Source organism: Sus scrofa, chromosome 1 (assembly GCF_000003025.6).
Source record: "Sus scrofa isolate TJ Tabasco breed Duroc chromosome 1, Sscrofa11.1, whole genome shotgun sequence".
NCBI classification, from domain to species: domain Eukaryota; kingdom Metazoa; phylum Chordata; class Mammalia; order Artiodactyla; family Suidae; genus Sus; species Sus scrofa.
This window is the reverse complement of record NC_010443.5, coordinates 127,739,062-127,758,009: the sequence shown is the minus strand read 5'-3', so window position 1 is coordinate 127,758,009 and position 18,948 is coordinate 127,739,062. Positions and strand designations below refer to the sequence as shown.

At 42.7% G+C, this 18,948-nt stretch overlaps 2 protein-coding genes across 8 annotated transcripts in view; one reads left to right on the top strand and one right to left on the bottom strand.

The window, feature by feature from the left end:
* Window positions 1,842-16,603, bottom strand: MFAP1 (microfibrillar associated protein 1). Its single transcript, XM_001928118.5, has 9 exons — window positions 16,324-16,603; window positions 11,239-11,458; window positions 9,984-10,113; window positions 9,249-9,436; window positions 8,035-8,143; window positions 7,775-7,935; window positions 5,817-5,976; window positions 2,654-2,743; window positions 1,842-2,556 (listed from the first exon to the last, which is right to left on the bottom strand). Exons 1-9 carry the CDS (start codon window positions 16,400-16,402, stop codon window positions 2,374-2,376), a joined length of 1,320 nt encoding a protein of 439 aa, XP_001928153.1. The 5' UTR covers window positions 16,403-16,603; the 3' UTR covers window positions 1,842-2,373.
* Window positions 16,653-18,948, top strand: part of WDR76 (WD repeat domain 76) — an 89,593-nt gene continuing 87,297 nt past the window's right edge. Inside the window, exons 1-3 of one of the 7 annotated variants that reach the window (XM_013993070.2) lie at window positions 16,654-16,763; window positions 18,180-18,243; window positions 18,491-18,578. In XM_013993070.2, coding sequence (XP_013848524.1) covers window positions 18,516-18,578 — 63 coding nt within the window. In that variant the 5' untranslated portion in view covers window positions 16,654-16,763; window positions 18,180-18,243; window positions 18,491-18,515. Of the gene's footprint in view, window positions 18,579-18,948 lie in introns of all 7 variants that reach the window. The other 6 variants (XM_005659669.3, XM_021096581.1, XM_021096563.1 and 3 more) reach the window with 6 other exon arrangements.

Genomic DNA, 18,948 nt, shown 5'->3' with positions numbered 1-18,948 from the left:
CCACGACGGGAACTCCTACTTTATTTTTTAATTTATTTTTGTCTTTTTGCCTTTTCTAGGGCTGCAACCGTGGCATGTGGAGTTTCCCAGGCTAGGGGTCTCATCGGAGTTGTAGCTGCCAGCCTACGCCAGAGCCACAGCAATGCAGGATCTGAGCCGCGTCTGCAACCTACACCACAGCTCATGGCAACACCGGATCCTTAACCCACTGGGCAAGGCCAGGGATTGAACCTGCAACCTCATGGTTCCTAGTTGGATTTGTTAACCACTGAGCCACGACTGGAACTCCCTGGATTTACTTTAAAAGTTAATCTTTGGCCAAGTCAACCTTGTTTCCTTGGCTGTAAGATGAGACATATTTGATAGGCTGTTTTAAGAATTGATGCACAGGGAATTCTTGTGGCACAGTGGAAATTTTCGATTAGGAACCAAGAGGTTGCTGGTTCCATCCCTGGCCTTGCTTAGTGGGTTAAAGATCCAGTGTTGCCGTGAGCTGTGGTGTAGGTCGAAGGATGAGGCTTGGATCCTGAACGGCTGTGGCTGTGACTGTGGCCAGCTGCTCTAGCTCTGATTAGCCTGGGAACTTCCATATGCTGTGGTGTGTGGCCCTAAAAGGCCAAAAAAAAAAAAAAATGAGCAGGAGTTCCCGTTGTGGCTCAGTGGTTAATGAACCCAACTATTATCCATGAGGACATGGGTTTGATCCCTGGCCTTGCTCGGTGGGTTAAGGGTCCAGCATTGCCATGAACTGTGGTGTAGGTTGCAGATGAGGCTTGGATCCCACATTGCTGTGGCTGTGGCACAGGCTGGCAGCTACAGCTCAGATTGCACCCCTAGCCTGGAAACCTCCATATGCTGTGGATGTGGCCCTAAAAAAACAAACAAAAAAAAAAATGAGCAAGTGAATGTAAAACCTGGCCTAGTGCCCCCTCAGAGCAGATACTGAACCGGAAGGTATATACACTTTCCCAAGAGAATTTCAAGGTCTTACTCTCATTTTGACTCTAGGGTAATTCTTATATTGTATACCCCACTAGCACAATGGTGACTCACATTCATCTTTGTGTTTACTACCTTGGTAATGATGATTTTTGCAGGAAGTTGCAGGCTAGGGGTCGAATTGGAGCTACACCTGCCAGCCTATGCCACAGCCACAGCCACATGGGATTCAAACCTCGTCTGTAAGCTACACCACAGCTCGCGGCAATGCCGGATCCTTAACCCACTGAGCAAGGCCAGGGATCCAACCCGCATCCTCATGGATACTACCTGGATTTGTTTCCATTGCACCACAACAGGAACTCCCTGCACTTGTATTTTTATTCTAGGACATTTAAGGATTGGTTAGTGATTCTCCCCAGTGGGGCGTTTAAAGGATGTGAAAAAACCTTGTCATTTTTTTCTGCAGTTGAGAAATAGCCTTCCATTGGTTAAATGCCATTTCTTATAACCCCTAGAATACCTAATGTTCTGCCATAAGCATGGAGATTATGTAGTAAATATTAAATGGAAAAGTTAAATTTAACTCTGCTAGTGATATCTAGCATGATCCTACTACATGGCAACTCTGGGAGCACTGTGCCCTCCTCGATACATGAGCTGGGCAAGAAGTACTGGTAGGTACTTAGTCTTGTCATTTGATGGGGTTCAGTTTTCTTGTATATACAGCTATGGTTTAGAGAATAAGGGTAACCATGTATATATTTGCTCATGGAATAAATCAGTGCCAATTACAACATAGTCTGTTTAGCACCTGTGTGTTTCTAAGATCAAAGGTGAAGACCAAACTGTGAAACATCCTTTGCCGAATAATTCTCTGCTTTTAATAGGTAAGATACTTGTCAGCCTAAATATTTTATTTCTGGTATGCTAAAAAACTTGTTGATGTATGATTCTTTTATTTCTTGACACACATAAATGAATCAAAAAGTCTGTTTGCCTAAAAAGATTTATCCCAGAAATGCAAAACAGATTCCAATGAGCTTAGGTTTCCCGTAAGGAAGTGATGTATTTTCCGTCACTCAACATGAACACCCATGTTTCTAACCCAAGCTAAGGGCTGGAAAAAGAAACCCTGGAACAGTTCCAAATGAGTATGGAGCAGTGTAGAAATCGAAGATTTCTCAGAAATAGTCCTAGGTGGGGAGTCTCTTATCCTACCTGGACAGTGCTTTTCTGCAGGTTTCTCAGCACGAGTGAGTCCAAACCTCACAAAGCACTTTCAAAGACTGGGCTTGCCCAGCATCACAAGTATGGCAGTAGGTCCAGAAGGCTGGATACAGGGGCCATGTAAATAATAGTAAAAGCAAATCAAAGACCAGATGCTGAGATTTCCTGTTGTGTCCCACAGCTGGAAAAATAAGCAGTTGAACTCTAAGTAGTTTTCCGCTTCTTGGCAGACGGCCGTTCAAATACATCTCGTACCCCAGCTGCTTTTTGTTTAAAGAACTTTGTGTTCTGGGCACTCTCTTGGCCCCATGCTGAGTCAAAGGAGGTGGTATCTTGATCCACGAGGTGGGTATATTTGGTACGGCCAGAGCGTCCAAAGTTCTTGACCTGTAAGAAGGATAGATAATGAGTTTTACCACCAAACATTGTGTCCCAGCCCTCAATACATTTCTCTCTCATTTCATTAAGGGACCCCATACCATACCTGCATGACTTTGGGAAGAATGGTTTTGTTGAAATGATCCTCCAGGGTAGGTGCACTGAAATCTCTCTTGTATACTTCTTCATCCTCATCCTATAGAAAAGAGTCTTATCAATCTTGTGGTTTTATTTCTCATATATTCAAACTACATATTTATTAAAATAAAAGGGAAGCAGAGGGTTTTTTTTTTGTCTTTTTAGGGCTGCACCCACAGCAGATGGACGTTCCCAGGCTAAGGGTTCAATTGGAGCTGTAGCCACCACCTATACCAGAGCCACAGCAATGTGGAATCCAAGCTTTGTCTGCAACCTACACCACAGCTCAGAGCAGTGCCAGATCCTTCGCCCACTGAGCAAGGCCAGGGTTTAACCTACATCCTCATGGATATTATTCAGGTTCATTAACCACTGAGCCACGATGAGAACTCCAAGGAAGCAAAGGGTTTTGAACCTATTGATCCAAGAGCTTACATCTAGTTGAAGAACTGATACCCCTTTTTTTCCTTTGTGTTGTCATTTCTTGGAAGCTGGCTATATTCTCTGCACTCAATATGCTCACTCACTTACATGACTTCAACTTTGTACATGCCTCTCAAATCTCCAATCCTGATTCTTCTGCCCAGTACGTATCTTAGCTTGGATATTCTGTTGGGATTTCAAACTCACATCTAAAGTGAAAACCATTTCCCTAACTTCTACAAATCAGTCTTTTCCTGACTTAACTTTTCTGTTAATGGGACTAACATCCTCTCAATTACCTAGATTCCTGTTACCTAGGTTTTTACTTTTTCCCTGCAATCAATTTTACACATCCCACTGGATTAATTCTGTTCTTTTTTTTTTTTTTTTTTTTTTGCGGCCACATCTGTGGCATATGGAGGTTCCCAGGCTAGGCTGAATTGGAGCTGTAGCTGCTAGCCTATGCCAGAGCCACAGCAATGCCAGATCCCAGCTGTGTCTGCAACCTACGCCACGGCTCATGGCAACGACAGACCCTTAGCCCTCATGGTTCCTAGTCAGATTTGTTTCTGCTGCACCACGACAGGAACTCCTGGAAAAATACAACTCATTATACCTCTGTCCTGCTCAAAAACTTTCAATGGTTCTCTACTAAATAAATAAGCACAATTACTCTGTGTAGTAGTCAAGCCTTAATCTACCTCTTCTTGCCTTTACAGATGTTACTTTCTGTCTCCATTCCTTCTGGTTCCTTCACCTGGAATGTCTTCCTACCACTGAATGTCAAAAAGCCTATGCATCTTGGAGTTCTTGTCAAGGCATAGCAGAAATGAATCCGACCAGGAACCATGAGGTTGTGGGTTCCATCCCTGGCCCTGCTCAGTGGGTTAAGGATCTGGCGTTGCCGTGAGCTGTGGAGTAGGTCGCAGATGGCATTACTGTGGCTGTGGCGTAGGCCAGCAGCTATAGCTCCGATCGACCCCTAGCCTGGCAACCTCCATATGCCACAGGTGTGACCCTAAAAAGCAAAAAAATAAAAAATAAAGTCTATACATCTTAAATGTCATCTCCTGATGTCATCCTTTTGATATGTGAGTATCTGCACCAAAAAGACTTTCACATACAGCCTTCCTAATGTAGCTTAGTCAGCAATGCACTATTTCTCTAGGAAGCTTGATTATTAAAGGAGCTGAAATGCTTAAGCAATATTTTACAACTCTGAAGTAGTACAAGAAATAATCCATAATCCACTGACTCCTATCTAGAAAACCACATAGGCTAGAAAACTATATAATAAGCAAATATTTCCTGCTAATCAGATAGAGTGAAACTGATTTTGAAGAGATGGAAGTAAGGCCTCCTCCGCTGAAATTTAAAAATTTTACTGGTATCTGCAGTAGGGATATTTAAGGTTTTCTATACAAAATTTGAAAAGCTAGTCTACTTTTTGATTCAAACTTTTTTTTTTTTTTTTTTTTTTTTTTTGTCTTTTTAGGGCTGTACCCACAGCATATGGAAGTTCCCAGGCTAGGGGTTGAATCAGAGCTATAGCTGCCAGCCTACACCACAGCCACAGCAACGCTGGATCCGAGCTGCGTCTGTGACCTACAGCGCAGCTCAGGGCAGTGCCAGATCCTTAACCCACTGAGTGAGGCCAGGGATCAAAAACAAATCCTCATGGATACTATTTGGGTTCATTACCGCTGAGCTGCAAGGGGAACTCAATACCAACTCTTTTTTTGTGTGTGTGTCTTTTTGCCTTTTCTAGGGCCACTCCCGTGGCATATGGAGGTTCCCAGGCTAGGGGTCCAATTGGAGCTGCAGCCACCAGCCTACGCCAGAGCCACAGCAACATGGGATCTGAGCCGTGTCTGCGACCTACACCACAGCTCAAGGCAATGCTGGATCCTTAATCCACTGAGCAAGGCCAAGGATCGAACCCGCAACCTCATGGTTCCTAGTAGGATTCGTTAACCACTGAGCCATGACGGGAACTCCAATACCAAGTCTTTTAACATCAGGAAATAATTTAACAAACCACATGCTATTAGAGAAACAAATGCTATCAATCCTCCCATTCCTTTTCCTGCTAACTCTATTGAGGAATTATCACTAGTGCTAATCCAAATAGTTTGGAAGAAGTCCTTTTCACTTTATACAGGGTTAACAGCCTGCTATCTTGACCTTGGCCTTTTTATGAAAAACAAAGATGATGGCATGACACATAATGTAAGATAACTGACCATTTTCTGGGTTAGTTAGACTCAGTCACTTTGCCATCTCAAAATGAAGTGAATTAAACATCTGCACTCAAACAGGAGTTAATGTAAAGCTCTTTGCAGATCATGGTTTTCTCCTAACCAAGATTTCGCACTCAACGATGAATAATGATATCTAAGTGATTTGGGGGACCTAAATAGTCTAGTATCTATATAGATCACTATGTCAGTTCCTCATTTCCTCTATTACATCATTTCCTTCTTCAGAGAGCTGGAGCCAAAAGAGAATAGTTGATGTTTTTAAAATCCTATTGCCATTGCTTCTCTCTGGTGCTTTCATATTCTTCAGAGACAAAAAGCAAATGAGAACGCAGACCACTGGCAAGTGGAGGTCACATCCCAGGGCCACTTTATTCTTGACGGGGAAAAAGCATTCAAAGCTTCTGAGTTATTCCTACTACCCCATTTTCCCATTTTCTTTTCACTTACCATGAAGAAGGCACCCCGGTGATAATACTTCTGTAAGAACTTATATTTGCCCTTAACAGCTTTGTTGGTAATGACTTTGCCATTTGCCCGAAGCTCAGCTCGCCTCTCTTCCTCAGTCAGGTTTCGCATGCGTTCAATTTCTGCTTTCTCCTTCTCAAGCCTGTTCAGAGAACAAAACTATCAGTATCAGTCCAGCTTCAGACAGACGCAGTTTTACCTGAACATGACCCGGTCCCACCTCCTTTTAAGCATTATTTAACTCCAGTCATTACCTGTTAGGAATCAAGATCAGGAGCTCAATAAATAAGAAGGTGAGGTGGTCTTTATTATGTTTGCAAAACCTGGTACTGCAAACTCCCAAAAATTGATTCCAGCCTTTTTGAGGTTCCAATATACTATTGTTGCTTGATTTTATGACATTACTAATTTCCCTTCCTGAGAAAGCCTTTTTAGCTTTAAAAGAAAAATCAAAATTTAAAATAACTGTGTTGGAGTTCCTGTTGTGGCGCAGTGGAAACAAATCCGACTAGTAACCATGAGGTTGCGGGTTCTGCCCCTGGCCTCGCAAAGTGGGTTAACGATCCGGCATTGCTGTGAGGTGTGGTATGGCTTGGATCTGGCGTTGCTGTGGCTGTGGTATAGGCTGGCTGCTGTACCTCCGATTAGACCCCTACCTTGGGAACCTCCATATGCCACGCGTGCGGCCCTAAAAAGACAAAAGACAATAAATAAATAACATTTTGAACATAATAACATTAAGATTAACATTTTGAACAAAATAACATTAAGAATTTTTTGATATTTCTTTGGTAGTGTGCTTACTTGTCCCAAACCAAAGATCAACCATCACTAATTAGATTGCAGTGCCTTTAACCTTTTTTTTTTTTGGAGGTAGAGAGTCACATCCCTTTTATTAGAGAAATGCAAACATACACATCATTTTTCATACAGTATTAAAGGGTACGTGGACTCCTTGAAGCTCAGGATAAAAACCTTACGAAACTGCAGGCTGAGGACAGAGGTTTCTATTGAGGGTTTCCCTGTGTAATCTGAGATTATCCTCTCATTCCTAGTAATGTCTAAGCATGGGTGATGCAACTCAGAAATGACTCTGTTCTAACACAGTGAGTGGTGGTGGATTATTTAAATGCCACAGATTCTTCCCCTCACAGCCTTGAAAGACCCTGCTAAGTTCTACCTCTGCCCTCTTGGAATGCCGCCCCGAAACCACTATGAAAGGAAACCAGTCTAGCCTACAGAAGAAGTGAAGCATCTAGCTGATAGTTAGCACCAACTATCAGACATATGAGTGAAGCCAGTTAATTTTCCAGCTGGATTCAACTGCCTAAGAGAACCAGGTAAAACCAGCAGGGGAACTGCATAGTCTGTCTTCAAAATTGTGAGAAATAATCATTCCAAGTCACTTAATTTTGGTTTGGGTTGTTATACAATAGATAACTCATCACAGTGAGTAACTTGTGGGCCAGGAAAGTATCAGCTGGCACTCTATTACAGAAAACCACTGACCCAAGTGTTTCTTCTCCCTGATTTTATTGTAATAAGCCACATTCCAATTACGGGGAACTCACCTAGTTGCAAGAACCCTAAAGAAAGCTAGATGGGAACTCATAGTAGAGCTAACCTGTTAGGAACCCGTCCCACCAGTGGTATTAAACTGTAAGCTCTGGAATTCCTGTTGTGGCTCAGTGGTAATGAACCAGACTAGTATCCATGAGGACATGGGTTCGACTGTTGGCCTCCTCGCTTAGTGGGTTAAGAATCCGGTCTTACCGTGAGCAGTGTTCTAAGTTAGAGACGTGGCTTGGATCTGGTATTGTTATGACTATGGTGTAGGCTGGCACTTACAGCTCTGATTCAACCTCTACCCTGGGAACCTCCATATACTGTGGGTGCGGCCCTAAAAAAGACAACAAAACAAAGCCCTTCCCATTACTTACGCTTCTCTATCTTCTCTGTCCCTCTTGATTCTCTTTAGCTCCCGAACTTTCCATGCTTCATATTCCTCCTCATCATTTTCATCATCAGTATTGAGTGCATCTAGCGCAGCCAGGGACCGCTTGTTCTCCTCCAGCTCTTTCTTGGTCTCTTCTTCTACAATCTGGATAGGGAGAATTAAACTGTTGGGCTTCCTTAATCGGCTCAGACAAACCTAGACACATGACTCCTTGCACTCAACTCTCACAGCCACCTCCAGTACCTTGAGTGTATATTTGCGTCTCTCCTCAGCCATGCGTTTGGCCTCCTGCTCCAGCTCCTTCTGTTTCAATGCTTCGGCCTCCCGTTCTTGAACTGTTACTCGGTCCTTCCTGTAGCACAGAGGTCCTGTTAATTGCCCAAAGCCTTAGAGTGGTGCTCGCTGTTCCCCTAAATCAAATCCCATCCAAATCAGACAAATCCAAACAATCTCTGGCTTTAGTATTTGCAAAGAGCCAAAAACGGGAATCATACCCAGTCTTTAGAGCATCAGAATTCCATTCATCTTTGAGAAGAGCCTGAATAGCAAAAAACCTGCTGGGCTGAAAGTAGTAGGATTTCTAGTCATTAGGAAAGCAATAGCAATTTGCTCTTTAAGCTTTATTTTGTGTTTAAAACAATATACAACCTTGGTAGGTATGTTTTCTTTAACTGGAAAGGGAGTTGTGAAAACAAACAGGCACCCTGCTAACACCAAGATATTCCTTAGCAAATACTCTGCCGATTTGGGGCACTGGGCAGAAGACTCTTACTTAGTGCTTTCTTTGCTTTTTTTTGGTCTTTTTAGGGCTGCACCTGAGGCATATGGAAGTTCCCAGGCTAGCAGTCAAATTGGAGCTGCAGCTGATGGCTCACACCACAGCCATAGCAATGTTGGATCTGAGGTGAGTGTGCAACCTACACTGCATTTCGTCGCAATGCCAGATCCTTAACCCACTGAGCGAAGCCAGGGATTAAAACTGAATCCTCGTGGATACTAGTTGGGTTCTTAACCCACTGAGCCACAAGAGGAACTCTTTACTGAATGCTTTCATTTCAGGAAAGCATGAGATAGAAAAGAGGCTTCTTTTTTTTTTTTTTTTTTTTAATTTTATTTTTTGTCTTTTGTTGTTGTTGTTGTTGCTATTTCTTGGGCCGCTCCCACGGCATATGGAGGTTCCCAGGCTAGGGGCTGAATCGGAGCTGTAGCCACCGGCCTATGCCAGAGCCACAGCAACTCGGGATCTGAGCCGCGTCTGCAACCTACACCACAGCTCACGGCAACGCCGGATCGTTAACCCACTGAGCAAGGGCAGGGACCGAACCCGCAACCTCATGGTTCCTAGTCGGATTCGTTAACCACTGCGCCACGACGGGAACTCCAGAAAAGAGGCTTCTACCTTCAGACCTGGGAAGTAGTACTTATGTGGATTCAGGCCTGGCTTGTGAGATACTTACTTCCGAATGAAGACTGGCTTAAGGCGAGGCTCCATCTCATCTTCACTGTCTGTGTACTCTTCATACTCAGACTCTGATTCTGACTCCTCCCCAGAACGCCCCTCATCTTCCACCTCCATGACTTCCATCTCTTCATTTTTTCTCTCCTGTGCTCGTTGACGCATCATGCCACGGCGTCGCTCTATTTCCTGTCAAGTTATATGTTCAAGCCAGTCAGGCAAGTGGCTTGAACTCTGAGATGGCTTTTTATCTCATCAAGCTCAACAAATTCTGATAGGAGTAAATGCAACTTAGTACCATTCTATTTTCTTTTTTGTTTGTTTGTTTTTTGCTTTTTGTCTTTTTGCTATTTCTTGGGCCGCTCCCATGGCATATGGAGGTTCCCAGGCTAGGGGTCGAATCGGAGCTGTAGCTGCCGGCCTACGCCAGAGCCACAGTAACACGGGATCCGAGCCGCGTCTGCAACCTACACCACAGCTCACAGTAACGCCGGATTGTTAACCCACTGAGCAAGGGCAGGGACCGAACCCGCAACCTCATGGTTCCTAGTTGGATTCGTTAACCACTGCGCCACCACGGGAACTCCCCATTCTATTTTCAATCCTATCCTCAACAAACAGGGAACACTGGATGAGACTTCTGCCAAAAGCAGATGTCTTGTGCCTTTAAAGCCTCAATAAAGGAGCACAGACTCTAACTTTTCCTTGTACCCAGAAAGACCTTCCTTTCTTATACCTCATCATCAATCTCTTCTTCTTCTTCTTCACTGGTATCTTCTCGTTCCATGCGCCAAGCATCTCCTTCTACTTCTGAGTCACTTTCTCCCACCACTTCGGGTTCCACTATTTTCCGATGTCGAGCCAATCTGAAAGACAGTGTCTCCAAGTAATGTCAACATCACCAAAACAAAGGGCATCAGCCAATTTCCTCAGTCACAAAACACCTGGACATTATGTTTGCTTTTATTCATGCTGAAGTCCTAAGGTCAGGAACCTGAGGGGTAAGTTAAAGAAACTAACTCAAAAGTGACAGAGCAAATAGTCAAGTTTGACCTAAAACATTAAACATATGTTGAGGCACCCTGGGGCACTGCAACAAACTCATATGGGTACAATGGGATATATTTTATAGCTCAAGATACTTCACAGTTTCAACATTAGATCTTTGTGGAAATGGATTTTGGGGGCTGCTATGATAAAAAGCAGGTACTGCATGAAAAGCAATATGGAGCAGAAAATGAGAGTGTCAGTGCCAGTCTGTCCTTAAGGTTTGAGAAATTGTCAGGGCCCAAGAGGCACACAAACCTCACTAGTAAGTAACTGGTTATGTAAGAGTGAAATAAAAAATTTTTTTTCCTTCATGTGTATTATATTTTTTAATGGCTAAGTTGTTAGGACATAAATATTTATGAAATCATCTGGATATAACTATTTAACAAAATAGAATTTTTCACAGGGGACCTGTGAAAAAGACAATATGAACTGTGAAAACTTGGGACCTCTGGCCTACTCTGTAAGGTGATGTCTCAATCATTACACAAAACACACAAAATCCCTCATCCGAGGCTCCCTTTCCTATGTGAGACCACTCATCACTCCTTTTTTCCTGCTTCATTAGTGTCATTTCTTCTCATTAGCCTTTAGAATAAATGAATGAATAAAAAGAATTTCTCAAATTTTATAAAACGTCTTTGTACTAAAAAGACTCCTCCACAAACCAACCAATGGTCTGTGTTTTCTATTTCCTTAACAGAAAATGAGTAATTTTCCTAACCCCATTGTGCCTCAATTTCCTTACTTATAAAAATGGGGACAATACTACCTACTTCATAAGGTTATCATGTGGATTACAAGAATTAGTAAATGTAACATATTTGGAATAGTGACTGGCAAATAGTAAGCACTATTCAAGTATTAGCTATTATTGTTGTCATTCCTATTCCTTAACTTTTAGGGGTTTAGGTCCAGCGAAACCTGACTCTAGTCATTACCTCTCTTCCACATCTTCACTAATACGGTTCTGCAAACGTCGCAGCCGAGGGTCACTAGATGAATCCTCCTCTTGTTCCTCAGGCTCTGCTTCTTGTTCTTTGGCTTTCTTAATGAACTGAAATTCTTCATCCTCCTCATCTGAGGACTCCATAGGGGCATAGTCTGGCCTCTTTCCTGACACATAACGTTTTACCTTCACTTTTTCCATCGAAATCTCGCCTGGGTGAGAGAGATAACTTATTATGTTTCAGTAGCCTCTTGCTCAGTGTCCTTAAACCCTTGGCCTTTCCAGGCAGAGCCCTGTATTCCTGGTAAACCAGAGTCCAAGCAGGAGAAGAAGAGAGCCACTACCCAACCATCTATTCATCTAATGTTGTTTTCCTACAAAGGCCATGTCACAAAAAGGCATTCTTGTGAATAATAACACTAATGATAGGAGCGCTAGCTTGGTTACAATGAGGAAGGCAGGGAATTCCCGTCGTGGCTCAGTGGTTAATGAATCCCACTAGGAACCAGGAGGTTGTGGGTTGGGTCCCTGACCTTGCTCAGTGGGTTAACGATCCGGTGTTGCCGTGAGCTGTGGTGTAGGTTGCAGACGCGGCTCGGATCCTGCGTTGCTCTGGCGTAGGCCAGTAGCTACAGCTCTGATTAGACCCCTAGCCTGGGAACCTCCATATGCTGTGGGAGCGGCCCAAGAAATGACAAAAAGACAAAAAAAAAAAAAAAAAAAAACCCCAAAAAACAACAAGGAAGGCAGGCAATGAAACAACAGAAAAAGTCTCCCCAAATATGGAGACTACAGCCATCACAAATTCATGCTATTTCACCTCAACTGTATGAATAAGTGAATTATTTGTAACAATGCTCAGCACACAGTAAGGGTGGCTTAAGTAGGAATATAAAATTAAAATACCGCTCTGTCATTCTTTTAGTTCCTTTGGACTTTTCCAAGGCAGTCTTTATATTACCATATAACTCAATATTTTAATCTTTATTTCTACTTCCTTCAATTTTAGCTTATGTGTTATAAAACCTGCAAGAGTAGATTATCTGTCTTTTATAAATACCAATAAGTCTAGCGAATTGAGAAATAGTGAAGGATTTTCCTGGTGGTACAGTGGGTTAAGGATCTGGTGTTGCCACAGTTGTGGTCCAAGTTGCAACTGCAGTGTGAGTTCGATCTCTAGCCTGGGAATTTTCACATGCTGTGGGTACGGCAAAAAAACCAAACCAACCAACCAACCAACCAAAAAAATGACCTTAACAGATACCTCACCAAAGAAGTTATACATATGGCAAATAAGCATGTGAAAAGATGCTTCACATTGTATGTCTTCAGGGAACTGTAAATTGAAACAACGAGATACCACTAATACATACTAGAATGGCCAAAATCCAGAGGTCTGATGACACCTAATGCTGGTGAGAATGTGGAGCAAGAGGAACTCTAATTCACTGCTGGTGGGAATGCAAAAAGGTACAACCACTTTAGATGGTTTGCTGTTTTCTTATACAACTAAGCATAGTCTTGGTATTTAGCCAAAGGAGTTGAAAACTTATGTCCACACAAAAAACTGCACATGAATATTTACTGCAGCCTTGTTCAAACTGCCAGGACTTCTAAGCAATCAAGATGTCCTTCAGGAGTTCCCGTCGTGGCGCAGTGGTTAACGAATCCAACTAGGAACCATGAGGTTGCGGTTCGGTCCCTGCCCTTGCTCAGAGGGTTAACGATCCGGCGTTGCCGTGAGCTGTGGTGTAGGTTGCAGACGCGGCTCGGATCCTGGATTGCTGTGGCTCTGGTGTAGGCCGGTGGCTACAGCTCCGATTCAACTCCTAGCCTGGGAACCTCCATATGCCGTGGGAGCGGCCCAAGAAATAGCAACAACAACAACAACAAAAGACAAAAAGACAAAAAAAAAAAAAAAAAAAAAGATGTCCTTCACTAGGTGAATGAATCAACTGTAGTATGTCCAGATGATGGAATATTACTCAGTACTAGAAAGAAAAGAGCTATCAAGCCATGAAAAGACTTGGACGAACTTTAAATGCACATCACTAAATGAAGATACTGTGTATGATGATAATGATGGATGTATGTCCCTATACATTTGTCCAAATCCAAAGACTGCAGAACACCAAGAGTAAACCTTAATGTAAACTATGGACTTTGGATGATAATGATGGGTCAATGTGGGTTTACCATTGTAACAACTGAATCACTCTAGTGAAGGATGTTGATAATGGGGGAGGCTATGTATGTGTGGGGGTAGGAGGTATACGGTAAATCTCTGTATTTTCTCAATTTTGCTGCGAACCTAAAACTTCTCTAAAAAATATAAAGTCTTGATGGGAAAAAAAAAAAAAGACTAGGGTGAGGTCGGGGAGAGTTTGCATTAGATCACAAGACTTATTCAAATTTATAGTTATTAAAACAGTATATCATTGAGGGATACAAAGGGACCAAGTGAACACACAGAGAGCAGAGAAACAAACCTATAATGAGAACTTGGTATACTGCAGAAGTGACATTAAAAATCAGTGGACGGCAAAAAAACCAAACCAACCAACCAACCAAAAAAATGACCTTAACAGATACCTCACCAAAGAAGTTATACATATGGCAAATAAGCATAACTTGCAGTGGGTACGGCAAAACAATGGAGTAGTTGGGGCAACTGGCTAGCCCTGAGGTAAATACTAAAATTAGATCTATAATGGATGCCACACACACACACAATTCCAGATAAGCTAAATACTCATGCACGAAAAACACATCTTAAACATTTACATCCCTGCTGGACTGTAAGCTCCTTAACTTATAGTCTGTCTTAGACAACTGTGTAATCCTTCCTATTCAGAATATACAAACACTTAGATAACCAAAAATCTTTTTTTTTTTTTGGTCTTTTTAGGGCGGCACTCAAGGAAATGTGGAGGTTTCCAGGCCAGGGGTTGAATCAGAGCTGCAGCTGCTGGCTACACCACAGTCACAGCAACACGGGATCTGAGCTGCATCTGGGATCAACACCACAGCTCACAGCAATGACAGATCCTTAACCCACTGAGCGGGGTCAGGGATCAAACCCGAGTCCTCATGGATTCTGGTTGGGTAAGTTACTCAAAAGACTTTTTTTTTTTTTTTTAAATTGGGAAGGGGAACTCAAAAGACTTTTTTTTTTTTTTTTTTTTTTTTTTAAATTGGGACGTTCCTGGGCCAGGGACTGAAACTGGGCCACAGCTGGGATCAGAGCCACAGCCAAGATAATACTGGATCCTTAACCTACTGAGCCACCAGGAAACTCCAAGGATTTCTTAAACAGTATACTAAACACCACAAAACATAAAAGACAAAATTGTTAAATCTGTCAACAATAAAACTAAAAACACCTGTGTGACAGAAGACTCCATAATTAAAAGACAAGCCAAAAAACTCTGGGAAATAGATATTAAAGTTTGGGGGAGTTCCCATTGTGGCACAGTGGCTAACGAATCTGACTCGGAACCATGAGGTTTCAGGTTCGATCCCTGGCCTTGCTCAGTAGGTTAAGGATCCGGCATTGCCGTGAGCTGTGGTGTAGGTCGCAGACGCGGCTCAGATCCCTAGTTGCAGTGGCTGTGGCATAGGCCGGCGGCTACAGCTCCTATTGGACCCCTAGCTGGGAACCTCCATGTGCCACAGGAGTGGCCCTAGAAAAGGCAAAAAGACAAAAAAAAAAAAAAAAAAAAAAAAAAAAAAAAAAGATTTGGGATGTGTCAGAACAAACTAAATAGAAAATGGGTAATTGAAAGAGATAATTCATAGAAGACAACACCTAGAGAGATGATAAACACACAAACAAGATGCCTAGTAATCCTGGACTCAGGAAATTGCAAATTAAAATAACGTGCTATTGTTTCACACCCATTAGATCGGGCAAATAAAAAAAATCTCATACAACCAAGATTGTGGGTAATATAACAGGAAATAAAAACTTTCAATGCTCTTACAATCCACTGTGGAGAGCAAATGGCAATAGGTAGTTAATTGATGAAGAACTTCTAGGAGTCTACCCTAAAATTCTTAAGGCAGTGCACTAAAGAATGATAACTGCAGCGCTGTGTGTAAGAGGAAAAAAAGTAACAAAACAGCTAATTGTCCCTCAGCAGGGAACAAACTCCATATAATAGACCTCATAAGCAGTTAAATTAATAAGATCTCCATGTATCCAAAGGCACTTATCAAAAAACCACAGAGTTTAAGGAAAAAAAAAAAAAAAGGCAGGTTACACAAGGATAAGTACCTTATATTTAAAAAACAGGAAAGAAGTGATATTATTTTCCAAATATCTTACTGAAAAAACTCTTGACTTTTCAGTCTGACTCCCTAAACAGGTACAGTGTTGCTTCATCCATCTGCACTCACTGGAATCAAACCTATCCTTTAAAGATCAACTTGAGTACCCCAGTCTGAAGAGATTATTCAAAGCGCTTGGTTTACATCACCTATGTAACAGTATTAGGGGTGCGAAAGACTGCACACTTGCTTAGAATAGGTCTCTTTTTGCATGAATCACGTCTACTATGAGTTCCTTAAGGTTAGGGGTACTGTCTCTGTATTAAATTTAACAAATACAGTCACTGCGTTGGTTGAAAGGGATTAAAAAGTTTAATAAGAGAGGGTTCCTGCCTTGAGGAATCTATGAGTTTATGATGCAGTAGAGAGAGATGGACACATAATTACAGTAAGAGTTATAAAAGCATAAACAGATTATGGATAACAAAACTGGGATTGTATCCCGCACAACGCCTTCCAAACAGCAAGCGTTCACTTTATTTATTACTCTAGTTTATTGGTGGAGGCCAAGGGAAGAGGATGCTTGCTGTAGGAGTGAACCGACAGGCTCTAGGAACAAGATGAGGTGGAAATAGTGTGGGTGTTTTTTTCCCTTCTAGGCAACGCGATTGGATGCGAGTTTGATGGCGAAAGAAATAGGGGGCAAGGTCTTAAGGATCGCTGGGGCTGAGGTGGTGGGCCCGGGGTCGGTTTGGAATATGCTAGGGAAACAAGTAAGATCCGACTGGAAAACAGCTCAACACAGTACCTTTCTCATTGCGAACCGGGACGGCCCCAGCCGTAGACTGAATAGGCGGTTGTTTCATGAGTGCGCTTGGGACCGACATTTTGATGGCAGCGGCGGTGATTCCAAAACTTGACTGATTCCAAACTGTGAACAGGTACAACGTCAACGAACAGAAAATCCTCCGCACCAGAGGCCACTGGACACTGCTGCGTACTGATAGAAACACCACTTACGGCTGAGCTAGAAAAACAGGAAATGTACGACTAGAGGATTGTGGGATTGTGGAGGACGTCAGGGAGCCAAAGTCCGTGGAGTCTGTTACTGCGCATGCTCATAAACTCCCTGTCGACCTTAGTCTCGCGGTATTTGGACGCCACTTCTGGCGGGAAATGGCTCTCTGGACTTTGCGGTTAAGACTCTGAGGTCCGCGGAAGACCCGAATTAAAGGTTTCGCTGATTAGGTTCGTTTGAAGCCGAGGAAAATGGCAAAGTGATGAAGAAGAAACCGAGGAGTTAGAGAAGGACAGTGTGTTCAGATTGTTGAAAGCTAAGAATTAGAGTTAAATCGAAATAGAAATCCTGCTAATAGCACCTGATTTTCTCACTTGATGAGACCGAGCGGTTTGTAGTGCGATATTTTTGGGTTACGTCAGGGCAAGTGGTGCTAATTTAGACCAGTGGCAGGAAAAAAAAATCCCCTAAACGGCTTAGAACAATGCCTGAAATCCAAACACTCTTAGGCGTTTCAGTTCTTTCCTTTCTAGAGACTGCCTATTAAAACATATTCTTGGCTGGAATGGTTGTATATGAAAGTCCATAAGTAATTATTAAGCACTTGCTGTATTTACCTCGTTTAGCTCTAAGGAGTATGGAGCATTGTTAAAAGGCTTATGTCTTCCAAATACTTGAATTTTATTTAGGAAGTCTTCAAGGGCTTTTACAGTAATATCAGAAACAATCCCAATTTACTTGCTGGGCTGTGTAAAAAACATAGGCTAATTGAAAGTCAAAACACATTCAGTGTAGAAAGGATTTTATAACTGCTGTGGTGGGGAGGGAAGGGACACATGAGCAAAGTCTTGAAGTACAGAAATTGCATGGTATATATATTAGACACTATGAAAAGTTTGATTTTATCAGTAATTTTTCATTTGAGGAGTGTGAAAGTTCCTGAAGGGCTTTGAAGGATTCGTTCTAAAATTATTTCATCTGTGTTCTAAAATTGGGCTTAGGCTGGGAGAAATACAATTGAGCAAATCTCCATTAAGGAACAATGGATGACTCAAGTAAGCCATCAAAGGAGCAATTTTGAGCTGGAAAGAAAAGGACTGTAAAAATAGAGCAAATAGAAATTTGTATTATAATTTTATCAGCTTCAAAACCGTGCTATTCAGAAGGAGTAAATCTGATGGGAAGGCAGTTAGTTGTTTCTGCTCACGGACATCTAGAGAATAGAAAAAAAAGTTTGATATGACTGTAACTCTTAAATGCAGTGCCCTAAAGTCTTACATTTGGTGCTTTTGTGATACAGAAGCTATTGAGAACTTTCTCCCAGTGTTGGGGCTTTGTAAGGTCATTACTAGAATCCTAACTGGTGGGCAAAATTTAAACCAGCTTAGTTAACTTGTGGGTGAAATTAAACCAGCTTGTTATTGGCTCTTGAAAAAATATCAAAATGCTTCCTTTCCTAGGGAGAAGATAATAAGGTAGCCATAGGGCATAGTTTTCTGGTGGTGGGGTTACAAGGAACTAGGAGTCAAGGTAAAAGGCTGCATGTTGGTTTCGATTTCATTTCCTCTTTATTTCATACGACATCTAAGTGCATCTGAATCTTCTCCAAGCTCACAGTGCTAGGCAAGGTGGTTTTTCCTTAGCAGAAGTGCAGGTGTTCTTCAAAGTGAGATACTGACATCAGCAGCATCAAAATCACCTGGATCCAAGGTAAAAATGCCGATTTGGCTTCTACATTTCCCTAAAGAATTTGAGTTTGGGATGAGGCTGCCAAGCTAGCCTCCTTAAGCTACTAACGTAATGCCCCGTGCCCCCTCCCCCTCCCAATGGCTGGGATCCGAACCCGCCTGCGCCGCCCGGCTTCCCCTGCCCCGGGCCCCGCCCCTCCCCTCCCGACCCCGCCCCTCCCCTCCCGACCCCACCCATCCCCACCTCCTGCCGCAATCTTGGCGGGAAGACGCCAGCAGCTAAACTGCGGAAAGATGTTTGGACCGCGCGCGGAGGCCGAGGAGAAGGCAGGCTCCAGACAGCGGCTGCAGGTGAATGTGAGAAACGGCTTGTTGCTTTCGGGTGTGTTCCTGCCTCAGTCTTCGTGAGGGATCTGCCCGGCATAGGCCGAGGAGGACAGGAGGACTTGTCAAACTTTCCCGCTTTATGGGGCTTGTCTCAGTTTAACGGGTTTTTCTGGGGTGTTGCTCCAAAAGATAGCAGAGATGCCTGTCCTGGTTTTCCTCTATGGAAACTAGGCCTATCAGCATTGAGGAAAGTCCTTATCACTAATTCCAGAAATAGTTTCATGATGGGATCAGAAAGTGTGCATTTGCTTTTGCAGTAGTGATGGTCAGCTTTCGGCTCTTGAAACTATTCTGGTTTCCTCGGTCTCTTCAATTACAGATTGTAGTTATTTTTATTATT